Below are 14,227 nucleotides of genomic sequence, written 5' to 3'. Positions count from 1 at the left end.
AAAACATTTATAATAAATGCATTATGTAAAATGTTTAATCATATTTTAGGTATGTTTAACACAATTCTGTTAGTTTTTGCGGTGCATTCAGCAACTCGCCGCGAGAACCCATTGAGAACCAGTTTACATCACACTAGTTTACTTTATCATTTTTACCCTTTCATTTTTTGGTGTTCCGCAAGTTGAGATAAAAAGTGTAAGTGTTCCGTGACCAAAAAAGTTTGGGAAACGCTGGTCGAGGTCATAAATTTCAAGTTTCAAAACACGGCCGCGTGGCGGCAACAAAGAGTTTGCAAGAAAAAGCGAAAGAAGTAAAGGCAGATTTGCGTCGGAATGTGAAAGTATCAGAACTGACTCTGCGCGAATGCTGCACATTCCTTACGTATTTAGATGCTGTAAAATGCGTTGTAAAAATTGCTCCATTTCTCCATATTACTAGCTGAGTATTGCATTTAGAAATAACATCAAACGATAAAACGTAATACTTGAGAAGTGGGTGAGATGATTCAAAGAAACACATCAAAAAAACATGGAGGGTACAATAAATAAGACCAGTGGTTCTCAAAATTTTTAGGCCGCGCCACCTTTTTGAAATTTGTCAAGTCTCGCGCCGGACCACAAAAATAAATAGATAACAATAAGATACAAATAACAAATAGTGAGGCGAAGGTATGTTTCATTCAAAAAATACGTGGATGAAACGTAAATAATGAAACAAAAAAGACGGGAAAGATCTAATCTAACAAATATTTTTATTTTTAGATAGCGTCACGCCACTTCAAAAAATTATCTACGCCCTCTTGTGCCCCATCGTTTGAGAACCACTGATATGAGGCGATACATTGATGCTTTAATATCGAATGGAAGGATTGGCAATTTCTCCACCTGCATTATTAATCTGTTTCATTTTGCTCTGACAAGAACAAGATCGTATTGCACAAACATCTCATCCGAATTTGACACGCCCGATGGTCGAAAGCAAATTTGGAATACACTATTTCGGCAGCACACATATATGCGATAAGTCATGACAAACAGTTAGAATATCGAGACTCAGAGTCTGGCGCTTTTGTTGGTATTGGATTCCGCCCCAAACTTTAGTCAAAGATCAAAGTTATAATTTTCAAAGAGGGTTGTTTGTCTCTGAGCTTTTTTGAAGTCGAGAGTAGTTTCCGCAAATACTCGAGTCGTCCTCCGAAATTAGAAAGGATCAGCCCGAGGAATAACTTACTGCATTTACATAAACAAAATATAAGTTGTAATGATATTAGCACGTCTACAAAGTCGATTATTAACTCCGCTCGGGATATCATTAAAGTGGGACCTAATAAAAACTTCATACGGTCTAATTTAAATGATTTTCGATAATGTCTGGATCGGGACTTCAACTCATAATTTCTACAAGTTCTGTGTTTTCCTACAATATCTATAATTCCAGTACCAAAAATGAAAATTTCATTTAAACATCATTTTTATGCCAAAAGTTCTTTTTATCTGTTAAATCTTGACATTACAGGGCCCATATGACCGAGTCTTATTTGGGTAAAACATAAATTGGAATAATACGAATAACCATCTTTCTTTAGCATAATTACAACGACCTTATATGGGTGGACAAGGTTTTTGAACCAGGGGCCAAAAATTTTGCCATCTAAGGCGGCCATCTAAGTGTGACGTAAAAAGTTACATTTTATGAACAATATTTACAGTCCTGCTGCACACTAACACAAATATATTTCTGTAACGTTTCGTCTGACCAAAATCAGACTTCCTCAGACAAGCAGTTTACAACAATTACAATGATTGTTGTAAACTGCTTGTCTGAGGAAGTCTGATTTTGGTCAGACGAAACGTTACAGAAATATATTTGTGTTAATGTGCAGCAGGACTCTTGAATTGCATATTATGGTATTTTATTCCTGCTACAGCATCCTTGCATTACATGCATACGGATCCACTAGCGCAAAGGCATAGAGAAAGGATTGGGAGTTAGTCTCGCGCAACCTCTACTGATCGTAATATTTACAGTGTTACAAAAATGCGGAAAACAATAAGCCTCCTGCCAAAACTAGATTTAATCTCAATCTCAACAAATTCCCTGAGCAAAATTTCGGCTAAAACATCAAATTCGGTTTGAGTTGGGCTATGGCAGCATCAGGCGGAAGAGATTAAACTACACAACTGGCAGGATTTGGCCCGCGTGTCGTAATTTTCCCATGTCAGCTCTAGAATCAACTGTTTCAAAACTGAAGTTAGTAGTAATTCATATCATTAGAACAAAACAGATCGTACGGCTCAGATATGAAATATACTCTAAGAATGTTATTGGTAGCGTTGGTAATGCCTGATCCATAAGTTTCAACAGTTCACCTGAAGTTTAACAAATATTCTGTTGATGTTATCTTGAGGCAACGTTTTCTTTGTTTAAAAACAGGTTTTTTTTTCGGTAAATTTCTCCTATTTGAAAATTAGCTGCTTCATGCTACATCGAATTCCATAAGCGTTAAGTCAGATTTGCCGAAAGTAATGTTATATCGGGATAGGTTTTACAGTCCATTTTTACATGTATATCTTTGCATATGTATATATTTATATATATATCATACATGATGTCTTTCTTGTGTCTCGTTTATAAGCGAAATTTGATTATCTCGAATATATAATTCATAAACTTCTGGTCCTCTTCAACCGCCCCGAGTGTGTATAATCACCTAAGTATTTATATACACCAACGCATTAAGTGTTACGCGGTTTTCTTCCCAACACAATTTATGAATTCAGCAAAATGTAAACTTTTGAATTACTAGTTCACAAGGTTCGTCCGATGAGAATTTGCGGAATAAATACCCATTAGTTAAAAACTCATAGTATAGATTTTCAGTTTATGGACTTTTTATGACGTATATGACACCTGTTTAAAAAAGTAAGGAGATCTATGTTTCGACAACATTCTCCTCTGTCTATTCTATAGCAATTAGTTGCCATTAATTTCATATGACACATACCCAGGCCAGATATGCAGTAAACTGTCCCAGTTAAATTCGATTTCACAGTTCTACAACAACTTTATGTGTTGACAGCAAAATGTAGTCCTGAATATTTTATAGTTATTCTACATTATTTTTTTTTGTTCAAGGGCACCGTCCATTTATTTTTAACTTGGCGCCTTACGAAGAAATTGTTTGGGAACCGCTGGATTAATGTATATTGGATTATATTTATTATCATAAATATGACAATTAAAAATGTGAACAGAAATTTGACGCGGAACACCTGAAGGTCTTTCACGAGTGAAACATACGTATTATATTATACTAGTGTATTTGAGTATATTTAAACAATATACATATGATAATACACATTCTCGTATAGAATGTATACTTGCCGAACCCCTGGACTTGGACTGTATTCGCTGAACCCTATGGTTCCGCGGGACCCTGTTTGAAAACCACTGTTCTACAGTAACTGCAGTTTTAATTCGATTTGTGATGATCTTTCTGAATTCTTTTGATATCACTGACAGATATACGAACTAAAATCTTCACCACAGGCAGGAAAAATATTTAACAATATTTACAATTATAATTTTTATGATTTTCAGAATGTGGGGTTTCCTTTTTATGCTAATGAAACTGGTTGCGAGGTATGAGCTTGCTTTCAGTAAAATCAGATGAATATTTAAATAAAATTGATGGATGTATTAAACGTTTTGTCATGTGAACAAATTGTTATTTATCTACTCTTACTTGTTGCAATTTGGTTTCCGATAGTACGGGAATAAGTATTGAGGCCTGTAGTTGTTTGTGTGAATCAAATTCCAGGTGAATTTGCCTTTTTCTAGTTGTTTCTCGTGTAATATGCCCAAAAATTATTTGAACAAATTGTAATTTTAAAATCATTGACCATATTCAATATCGTATAGTATGGGAGGGTAAAGTACAGAGGGATATAATACTGGACCCATGATACTATCTACTATCCGTATAAGTCAATCTGTAGAAATTTTCGATGATTGACTTTAATATTATTATATATGGTTAGCATCTCAGAATTCTTTCCCAGTCAATACAATTCAAAACACCGTATATTGTGTATAGTGTATTTACCACACATATAACAAGATTTAACTGAATAAATCCAGCTTTGGAAACAACGATCTTCAGTAGTGTTCTTTACGAAATATCTGAAAAGGAAAATATTGTTAATATGCAAAGTACTTACGCGAATGCTTGAAATACTCTCAATGCAAGCATGCTTGTACCGTTATAGTGACATCTTCATCAGAATCACAAAATTTACCCCTATTCAAATAAATATAGTAAAAAGCTAAATAATTCTTTCGAAATTACCAATCACAAAATTACCAATCAGAATTCAATTTTACAAATCAAATTTCTAAAAATATGATCAAATAGTAGGTAATAATATGAGAAAGAAATTCCAATTTGACAACAAGTTGAACAGAAATTAGGAACCGCTGCTAGTGCAATCTCACATGAAGTCCAAAACACATTTGTTAATAGGCCTACTTTTTCATTCATCAATATTATCAACTATTTATATGCTTCTCTTCATTTTAATTCTCGTTTAAGCTACTTAGGGGTCACAAAATAATAGATAGTAATCTGAGAAAAATTATGGTTTGTAACAAATATGATTTAAATTTAGGTAAATTTCGAGTTGCTGTTGATGATGTCATTTCACTATGGGCACTACTAAAATACTGAAAAAAAAAATTCAACACAGGTATACATACGTCTGATTGTATATTTTTTTTAATGATCAAACAATTTAGAGTACACGAAGTTAGGAATGTACACTACTAAGAATTCGAAAGTAATTGCTTTCTTTATTTACGGTGTTTTGCTATTGGACGATAGATCGATAATCAGAGGATTTGATTCAAAACTGAATGATGTTAGAACAAACAAATGAGGGCTCATAGCATATGGGTGACCCAAAAGTAGGTATACAGTTATTAAACTATTTTACTGTATAATAATTTAAGTAACTGTATACCTACTTTTGAGCCACCCTGTATATATATGTATATTTTATTGGTATGTACACAACTACTTCATACTTTCATTTTCTCGGATGCCATATCTCTTTTGATGATATTTTTTATTCTTCTTCTTGTAAGCTGAAGCAGACACCATCAACAGCCAAATTACAAAACAAACTTTGAGCAACTTCGTGAACAACATTTTCCTTCAATTGTTATCAAATATACGCTAAAAAGACAACAATAATAAGAAACAGCGTTTGTGTTACTAATTGTATTTTATGTTTAATTAAACTTTGTCGTTATTCTATGAAGCCGTCCACGTCTTTACCCCACACTGCCTGGTACTGCCGAAGTATGTGAACCAAAATAGCGGACACCGGAACGTAGTATGTGTACCAGGTTAGGGTTAGGCCATAATTTCAGTTACAAATACTACGGGATTCACTGTCTTGTCCCTGGGCGTGTAATAGAACTAAAAAAGGGAATATTGAAATAAAGTTATGGCCTAACCCTAACCTGGTACACATACTATACGTTCCGGATTCCGCCAGCTTGATTCACATACTTCTGGAGTACCCACTGCTTTACACAGAATCGGTCACTATGATGCAGATAAACGATCATTTTGAGAATAAGAACTAATATCCTTTTTAGAGCATCCTCTTTCAAAAAACACGTCAATTGCCACTCGGCAATCGTGTCCTATCTTTCCCCGAAGAAATCAATCAAATGCAGAATATATTTTGTTCAACAAACTAAGTCACTGACAATTCAGAGCATCTGCAAAAAAGGTTAACAGACTAAAATATTTCACCAAGTATTGAATATATATGACTGTGATTATTTGAAACTTTTTTCAATTGAAGCATCAAAATTCTATCATGTATATAATATATTAAATATTTTCGGTCGGAGGAATCTTGTCGCTGAAATTCATTGTTAAAAATATCATGATGTTTCTGCGGTTTTAGGTTATGTAAAAGCGATTATTTTAAATCTGTTCCATTTTTTAGCGAACAATTAGCAGCCGACAGAAAAACAATAAGATTGCTGTGCCTTCAACCATATTAAACATCACGTGGAGATGGCTTTCTCTCGAATATCAAAGCAGTGATTTCCCTACACCCCCCCTATAGGGGGTGAACACCCCCCCCCCCCCTAAAATTTCAAACACCCCCCCTAATTTTGAGGTGCGATTCCACGCTGTTAATCCGTAATTCTTAACTCAATTATAATTGTATTCAAATATAACGACTATGGCATATTTATCAGTGTAGATGAGGGGGGCCAATTACGGCCCGCGTAACGATTTAAAATGGCCCGCCAAACTTGAGTGAAATAGTTGAACCGTTTAACCGTAAATATATACTATTGGTTTAACACTTCATGTGGTACTTTTTGAGTTTTAGATACCGTCTATCCTAACATCATTATCACAGTTTAAGCACGTTTAGTTCGTAACAATTGAATTATACCGGTATATCTTGGGTATTAGGATTACACATCGCAGTATTTTAGATATCAGCCGTATATTAAGAAAACTTAAAGATGTCACAAAACGAAAACTAGTCACTGGAAACAGACATTTTCAAATGAATGGCAGCGTTTTTATTTCTTTATTGAAAAGAACCAAACTTCAGCGATTTGTCTTTCTTGCCAACAAAATATTTCAGTTCTGAAGGAATACAACATTATGCGCCATTGTGATCAGTTGACGCGCGTATTTCAAAATTTAATTCATTGCCTAATTCATACAAAAGTCAAACAAACATGTCCAAAATAATGGTAAATGTGTAACAAAACAAGCCATAAGTAGCCATTCATACGATGCCATGTGCTAGATGAACAAGTAACTTCATTAATCATTATCAGTTGTAAATTACTTGCTTGAAAGCCGTGCTTGTTATTTATTTCTCGGGAATTCTATCTGCCAAATATTATAATTATTAATTTCGTTACATAATAAACTGCGATGCTATGTCTAGCTTAGAGCCTATTTTGGTGTCTATTTCTCAAAATTTTCTCAGGGCGCTTGAGCGCGCCCTGAACCCCAGCCGTGTCGTCGCTCTCTTTTTCTGGCCCTACAATTTTATTCTGCTGTGTACTTTGGCTCGCCGTCAATCAACTTGGGGGACCCCTCATGTACATCGTTTATTAAATACATACAAATTTTTTAATAATACAAATAGTTTCATCGCTAATAGCAAATTATTTACCACCCCCCTAAATTTCGAAACACCCCCCCTAAAGTAAAAAGCTGGGGAACATACTGTATCAAAGTATTCATACATCAACATATGTTTACGATCCTCAGTTGTATTTATGATATTCGTTAAGTTTGAGCAAACATAATTATGAGGCGAGACAAGTATGCTAACCACCAAAGTCGATTAGACAGTCGGTTTAATTTAAAAACAATCAATAAAATCAGAACTTCAATGAAAACCAAAGTCGTTTCTAGTCGCGATAGATGGATGGGCACCGCCCATTTACTGATAAATTAAACATTAATGATTATCAATGATAAATTACGCATTTTTCGTGATTCATCTTTATTAGAATTGGGGTGTTGAATTTTGTGAATACAATAATAAAATTAGGCTATGGACACTTATTGGTTATTTTCATACGTTCGTTTCTCTCGCCTCTCCGTTTAGAAAAACTCTAGTGGACTGGGGGGAGGGGAATTGAACCTGCGCAACTTCGCTCGACAAGCTGATGCGTTTTTTTGTTCTGCAGCATGGGTTTTATCCATTCTTTGGTTAGTCAACTATTTTTAAATAACGTGATTGAAATCTGATAAGAGTTATATTGCGATTTTAGTTCAAATTAAGACCAAATTATAATTCCGTTTCCTTGTATCAAAATTTAGTTTTATTCAAAGGCAGCAATTTTTTTATGTAAGCCTTTCAGTTTTTTTCCTGATAACTTGCCGCCTCACGATTAAAAAGTTTGTCAACCGCTGGATGAATGTATATTAAAAGTTGGGTTTTCTATCCATGATTATAAAATTGGAGGTAATGTTTAAACTTGGTTTCAGTTTTCAAATTAAAATTGATTGATATGAGTGGGGTGTGTTTTATTTTTACTCTTCAGTATTTTAAATTTTCTCAATCAATATGACTGAATATATCGCAATATATATTTAATCTTGTTATACGTAGATGTATAAAACGTTTATCATTTGGTTTGCTTCTCAGAACCTAATACTTTTCCGGTCACAAATATTCAATTTATTATATTTCAAACCTTTTTTAATTGAAGCATCAAAATTCTAGCGTGTATTTATTAAATATTTTTGGGTCTGAAGAATCTCGTCGTGAAGTTCATTTTTAGGGATAAATTCGTTATTTCAAGTAAAATTTATAAAAAGACTGAAAATTGCTTATTTCGAAATTCTCCAAATTCATAAATTAGATCGATAAAGGGCCCGTTGTAATTATACAACAGATGCCAACCAAAAATATAATTGGATCGATTACACCAGATGCTAATTAGTATTCCAACCCGAATCGATAACCCTAATGGAATCGATATCACCATACGCGCATACGTATATAAGGTTTCAATTGGATATTTGGGGGTGGTATTGAAAAGGTCTTGTATTAGGAGTCAAGTCGTCTGGATCGGTGTCGTGTCGTCATGTCTTCATCGTTTGTGCTCCGTGTATATCTACAATATTAAACTACATCAACAGCGTTCAACAACATGTTCCTATATGCTACATGTTTTTAATTGGCTAAACATTGTTTAAAATATCATGATGTTTCTGCGGTTTCAAGTTATGTGAAGACGACTATTTTAAATTTCTCTCGTTTTTTTGTCAAATGTGCGAAAAATTAGTAGCCGAGAGAAAAACAATAAGATTGCTGCACCTTCAACCATATTGAACATGGGAAGGGCGATCTCTCGAGTATCAAAACATTCATACACCAACATATGTTTTCGATCCTTAGGTATATTTCGTTTGGAGGTTTGACCAAACATAACTATAAAATATAATCATTTAACAGAATCTCTTATTCATTTGTGTGTGGCATATAGGCTACAGTTGTTATTTCAGTTTACTGATATCCCAGTTAATCAAGGTATTAGTCCATCTCCTTGTTTAGATGCCCCGAGTGTGTAATGTGTTCGAAGATTTCATTTTTGCATTTCATGGAGTACGAAATTTTAGCTACATGCGAGATAAATACGTTAACCACTTATGTATATTAGATAGTTAGTTTAATTTGAAAAACTCAAAAATACTCAAGGCTGTAATGGGAACCGAAGTCATAATACCCGTTTTTAGTCGCGAGAGATGGGTGGGCATCGCTTATTACTGATAAATTGAACATTAATGATTAATAAATAAGAATAAATTAAGCATTTTTTTCTGATTTTTTTTCATTAAAATTGAAGTATTAAATTTTGTTGATACAATTATAAAATTGGGCTATGAGCACATACTTGATATCTTCATACGTCCGTTTCTCTCGCCTCTCCGCTAAGAAAAGCTCTGTTATAGCCATGCTGGGGGCAATTGAACCTGCACAACTGCGCTTGACATTGTGTTCTGCAACATGGGTTTCATCCATTTTTGGTTAGTCAACTATTTTTAAATGATGTGATTCAAATCTAACAAGAATTATATTGTGACTTGAGTTCTACAGATAAAGACCAAATTATAATATTCGTTTTCATTTAAAATCAATTTGAACTTCAACGTTTTTGATGATTTGATATAAAAATTGTGTTAAAGTTATATTGCGATAGAAGCACAAATAAATTCAAAAATGAGACAGCGGCGCAAACAATGATTAGCCTACATTCGATGAAAGAAGCACATTAGCGCGCCTTAGCGGAAATTAAGTTTTGGACTTTTTGGTATTATTGAGTTTGCCGATACTAAGAAGAAAGATATTAGTTTGAAAATCGGCGTAGGTGTCAAGGTGTCAGTTTCTGGAAGTTAATATAAGAGCACATTATTGATAACATTTTGTAGGACCAAAGTAATCGTACTTTACATTTGCGGAAGCTTTGCATTTCGTGCCAAACGAAACCTATGTTGAATAGGGCTGCTCGAATTTGCGATAGATTTTAAAATATATATTGATCGATTTGTTTCGATCTCATTAGTTTTTGAGTATAACAAACATTGCTAGACGAAAAAAATGCATCAAATGTGAAACTCTAATTATCCTAATAAAGCATTTTAAAAGCAATTCTTTTCACACAATGCTGCCAAACTTTAATTCTGGAAAAATGTCTCTTGGCAACGAGATAAATTTTGATGGTGAAGCTGGAGATGCCGTTATATGCAAAAGATTGCTAGACGCCTATAGGTTGTAATTAATATATTTGCTATTGACTATACTGCGAAGTTTATAATTTTGTTATTAAGTCCTAAAGCAATGTGACATTGTAACAGTTAACCTACTAACAAAGAAACATTAGGCCAGTGCATGATGAAACTTTCAATCAATTTTATTCAAGGATATTCCACAACACTAATGTGAATCATCATTTTTGTTAATGTTTTAGTTCAGCTTGTTTTGTTGTGATATTCCATCAGAATTTTCCACATTCCACGTACTACTAATGTATACCAGTACATATTGAGAATGTCAAGAAATGCACCTGCAGAAAGCCACATTACGTGAATATGCATTGGAACTCTGAAATTTTTAACAAATATATATCAGTGCGCAGTAAATGATAAGATGAATAGTAGAAGCATTTAATAAATAACATCTTCATTCTGTTGTGTGAACAAAAATAAGTAAGGATGGGAATTTGTTCTTTTAAAGTCACACCAGGTAATCAGTGTGCCAAACTACAATCAGTATAAGTTAATTAAACATATTTGTAGTGACGCATGCCAACAGTTGTTGTAATTGGACATTTGGACACAAACCGACCTGTAAAACTCGTTATCACCAAATACTTCCCACAGCTTTGTATAGAATAGTAATTGAGAAAATATTCGAGTAAAAGTAAAAGTCATCGTGAAGCAAATTGAGTTCAAAACATACAAAGGAGGTAGCTTGATGTTGATTTCCTTGTAAAAATCCCTGCAAAAGTATCGGATAACCAGTGTAAATGTAAGTATATATAAATTTATAAATGAGGTAGCAAAGTGTTTATGTGTATTTTACGTATAGATAGTTCATGGATCTTCAAACGCTTAGGCCGTAGGGAATTGGCTTAGTAATTACCATTTCCAAGTAGTATATATATATAATGCAGATGTCGAAATTATTAAATTGTCAGGTGAAGATGCAATTTTATGCATTGATTTGTGTTATAAGTGCGAATAAACTTCAGTATAAAATAAATTTGACAACCTACCTGAAGTGAGCGTATGGTTGAGATAACTCAGACATCAAACGAATCGACACCAGGTGACCCAACATAGGATAGCTCTAAAAATAAAACACTGCTAAGACAGCGGAACAGTGACACATCAAAATAATGTATGCGCATATATCACAAAAGGCGATCCGATCATATTTCTCCAATATTTTATAAACACATTAGAATTACTCGATAAGTTGACGATTTTTCATTTAAATTCGCTTCTCATAAATAAGCTAATACATTCAATCAATTCCGAAACATTATACACTGACATATTGCGTAAACACTTTGACTAGATTTTCTACCTACAGTCCTACATCATCATGATAGCTTGCATGTTACCAGAACAGTGTAAAATCCGAGTAAAGAAAACAAGTGATGAAACTTATACGAGTAATGTGCTCCTGCTTCCACGGGATACCGCAACATCCATGCCATATCTAAACAATAATTTAGAAGTAAATAAACATGCTTATGGTATTTAGTTCATAGGATAACTGAGAAAATTGAAACAAGTCAAAAGAAATATAAGTACACCTGCAACAAAGTATCCGGCTGTGATGGAAACACTCGCTTGAACTGACCATGGATGAGCTCTGTGGAAACGAATAGTTCTTATTTAGAATTCATTCGTAACAGACGTTGAATAGTATTATAGCGCCTGTGGCGATCTTGTTTTAGGGACAAAGGAATCTTAATATTAAAATGTTCATTTTTCTTGTAGAAAATGGCGATTTAGTATGCACAAAAGGGTGCTCCCGAAGTATGCGAACCAAGATGGCGGACATCGGAACGTAACATGGGTAACAGGTTAGGGTTAGGCGATAATTTTTTTCCAGTTTTCCTTATTTTAGTCCTATTATCAGTTCGAAGACTAGCCAAGAGCCTCCCGTAGTATTTATACCTAAAATTATGGCCTAACCCTAACCTAGTACACATATTACATTCCGATGTCCGCCATCTTGGTTCGCATACTTCGGGAGCCCCAACAAAAGTTTTATATTTTGAATGTGCGAAAATTGTTTCAAAATATGTACAAGTTTGCTTGAATCAAGTTGCGATGCAAATTGTTAAAAACGAACCAGTGGAACATGACCCCTGACGTTCTAGAAGCAATACACAGACGAATACGTCAGTGGTAGACGTTAAGCTAGATATGTAACAGTTCAAGTCATCGCTGTCTAAATATGAAGTACATATCCCTTGACATTTCTGTGGTTTAAACTTTGCTCAAGAAATCACCGTCTTTGCTTTTGAGTGAGTACGAATACCCTTGTTTCGAGCAAATTTGTTTTTAAAGCTACTGAAAACAGAGCCCAACTAAATTGTAAATATTAGCAGAATGCATAGTATCAAGTTTTTAGAATTTAGACAAACAAGATCTATGAATTTATAAAGAAAACTATTTAAAGATAGGATATTTTACAAAGTATAAATATTCCAGATAAATGTAGCCCAATGTTGGCGATCGACGATGCTATTCAAGTAACATATTATGTATTCAACAGATATTAATATTATTATTACAACGAAAAAACAAAATACGTTGCTAAAAAATATTAAAATGTCGATGAATTATCGTGGAAATGTGATGAGGCATTATATCTCGATAGGCCTGGTAACGTGCCATACATATATAACGTTACCAACCCCACTCTTATATCTGGCAAATCACCGATTCAGCAGCAAATAAAGTTGAAAAAACGCTAGACAATTGGTTATTTTGAATAATCCGAATTAAATGATCAACAATGAACAATTTAAATAAAACATAAATTAGAAACGTGACAAACAATGGATTTCTTAATCATATACGCACACAAAGGCACCGTTATTAGCTATTGATCCATGAGCCCACCCAATTCTGAAAAAAAGTAACTTAGAATTAGAGGTTCAATTTGAGTTTGTAAGTTTGTTACGGTTGCGTACGTTGATATATTATTTTATTGCCCATGCATCAGCGAATACCGTGCACAACAAATAATGGTCAATCCTCTCAATAAATGAAGTAACGTACTCACTGAAAGGGGTTGCCCCAAACTCCAGGATTATTCAGTGAAATCACGGTCAGTGAAACGACAATGATACTGTTAGATATCGAAGCAAATCTAAATAAAAGTATAATGCCATTATAGCCATGTACCAATCCATGTAATTACTGGACTACCCTCAATTACTGGACTACCCTCAACTATGATAATTAACACAAACAAATAAATACTTTGAAATGCACCTCATTCCCCAGGTCAGTTTCTTCGCGGATGATAAACGTTCATAATAAATTCTTGTATACGAATTAAACAATGCCGGTGCTACTTTAATTCGTAGAATTTCGTAGAATAACGATACGCAAATTATTGATGTGACGTACAGTACTGTGCCTGTTGATGTAGAATTCATCTCGATATACCCATACCAGACGCCAAATTAAGATTTTATATAGCTCATAGCTATCTACAATATATTATAAAAAAAAATTGATATAATTCAGTATCTTAACAAAGGAAGAATAAAAAATATCTGTAATACAGAGCACAAGCTAGTATGTATAGCAACCCTAAAAAATTTAAATATTTTCTGAAATTAGATCGAGTATCATTCATTTGAAAAATTTCACATCACTGAGTGTCTTGAGCGTCGATCTGCTTGTTTCTCGGCGTTGGCAGTTTTACGAATTTAATAGGCCGATGCTTTACCAGGCTTTCATCGCTATGGCTTTCAATATGTATCAAAGTACGTATATGTACCATTTCACCGCGTTTCCATTTTATAGTTCAACGTATTCAAATTATCGATTGCCGTGTCGTGCATAAAATTGTACCAATCATCTTTTGTAATCAACAGCTCCTACCTAGCGTATGCTTCGGCGTCTGAGAA

General features: G+C 34.0%; 1 protein-coding gene across 4 annotated transcripts; it reads right to left on the bottom strand.

The window, feature by feature from the left end:
• Positions 1 to 10,153: 10,153 nt before the first annotated feature.
• Positions 10,154 to 13,799, bottom strand: LOC120326791 (TLC domain-containing protein 4-B-like). Of its 4 annotated transcripts, none has more exons than XM_039393141.2 (7): positions 13,572 to 13,799; positions 13,372 to 13,458; positions 11,888 to 11,946; positions 11,693 to 11,790; positions 11,342 to 11,415; positions 10,912 to 11,064; positions 10,154 to 10,668 (listed from the first exon to the last, which is right to left on the bottom strand). In XM_039393141.2, exons 1-7 carry the CDS (start codon positions 13,748 to 13,750, stop codon positions 10,536 to 10,538), a joined length of 783 nt encoding a protein of 260 aa, XP_039249075.2. In that variant the 5' UTR covers positions 13,751 to 13,799; the 3' UTR covers positions 10,154 to 10,535. The 4 variants fall into 4 exon arrangements, with proteins under 4 accessions (XP_039249075.2, XP_039249076.2, XP_077968275.1 ...); XM_039393142.2 differs by having other exon boundaries at positions 11,026 to 11,064; XM_078112149.1 differs by having other exon boundaries at positions 10,158 to 10,668; positions 13,584 to 13,799.
• Positions 13,800 to 14,227: the final 428 nt, after the last annotated feature.

Source organism: Styela clava, chromosome 4, assembly GCF_964204865.1.
Source record: "Styela clava chromosome 4, kaStyClav1.hap1.2, whole genome shotgun sequence".
NCBI classification, from domain to species: domain Eukaryota; kingdom Metazoa; phylum Chordata; class Ascidiacea; order Stolidobranchia; family Styelidae; genus Styela; species Styela clava.
The sequence above is the reverse complement of the archived record's forward strand: the minus strand, read 5'-3'. Positions and strand labels throughout refer to the sequence as shown.

Coding starts and splice junctions, on each gene's coding strand:
- LOC120326791 (XM_039393141.2), bottom strand. CDS start 13,750: ATGAATTCTACATCAACAGGCACAGTACTGTACGTCACATCAATAATT. Junction 11,791..11,887: donor AGCCGGATACTTTGTTGCAG/GTGTACTTATAT, acceptor ATTATTGTTTAG/ATATGGCATGGATGTTGCGG. Junction 11,416..11,692: donor TCGGATTTTACACTGTTCTG/GTAACATGCAAG, acceptor TTTTATTTTTAG/AGCTATCCTATGTTGGGTCA.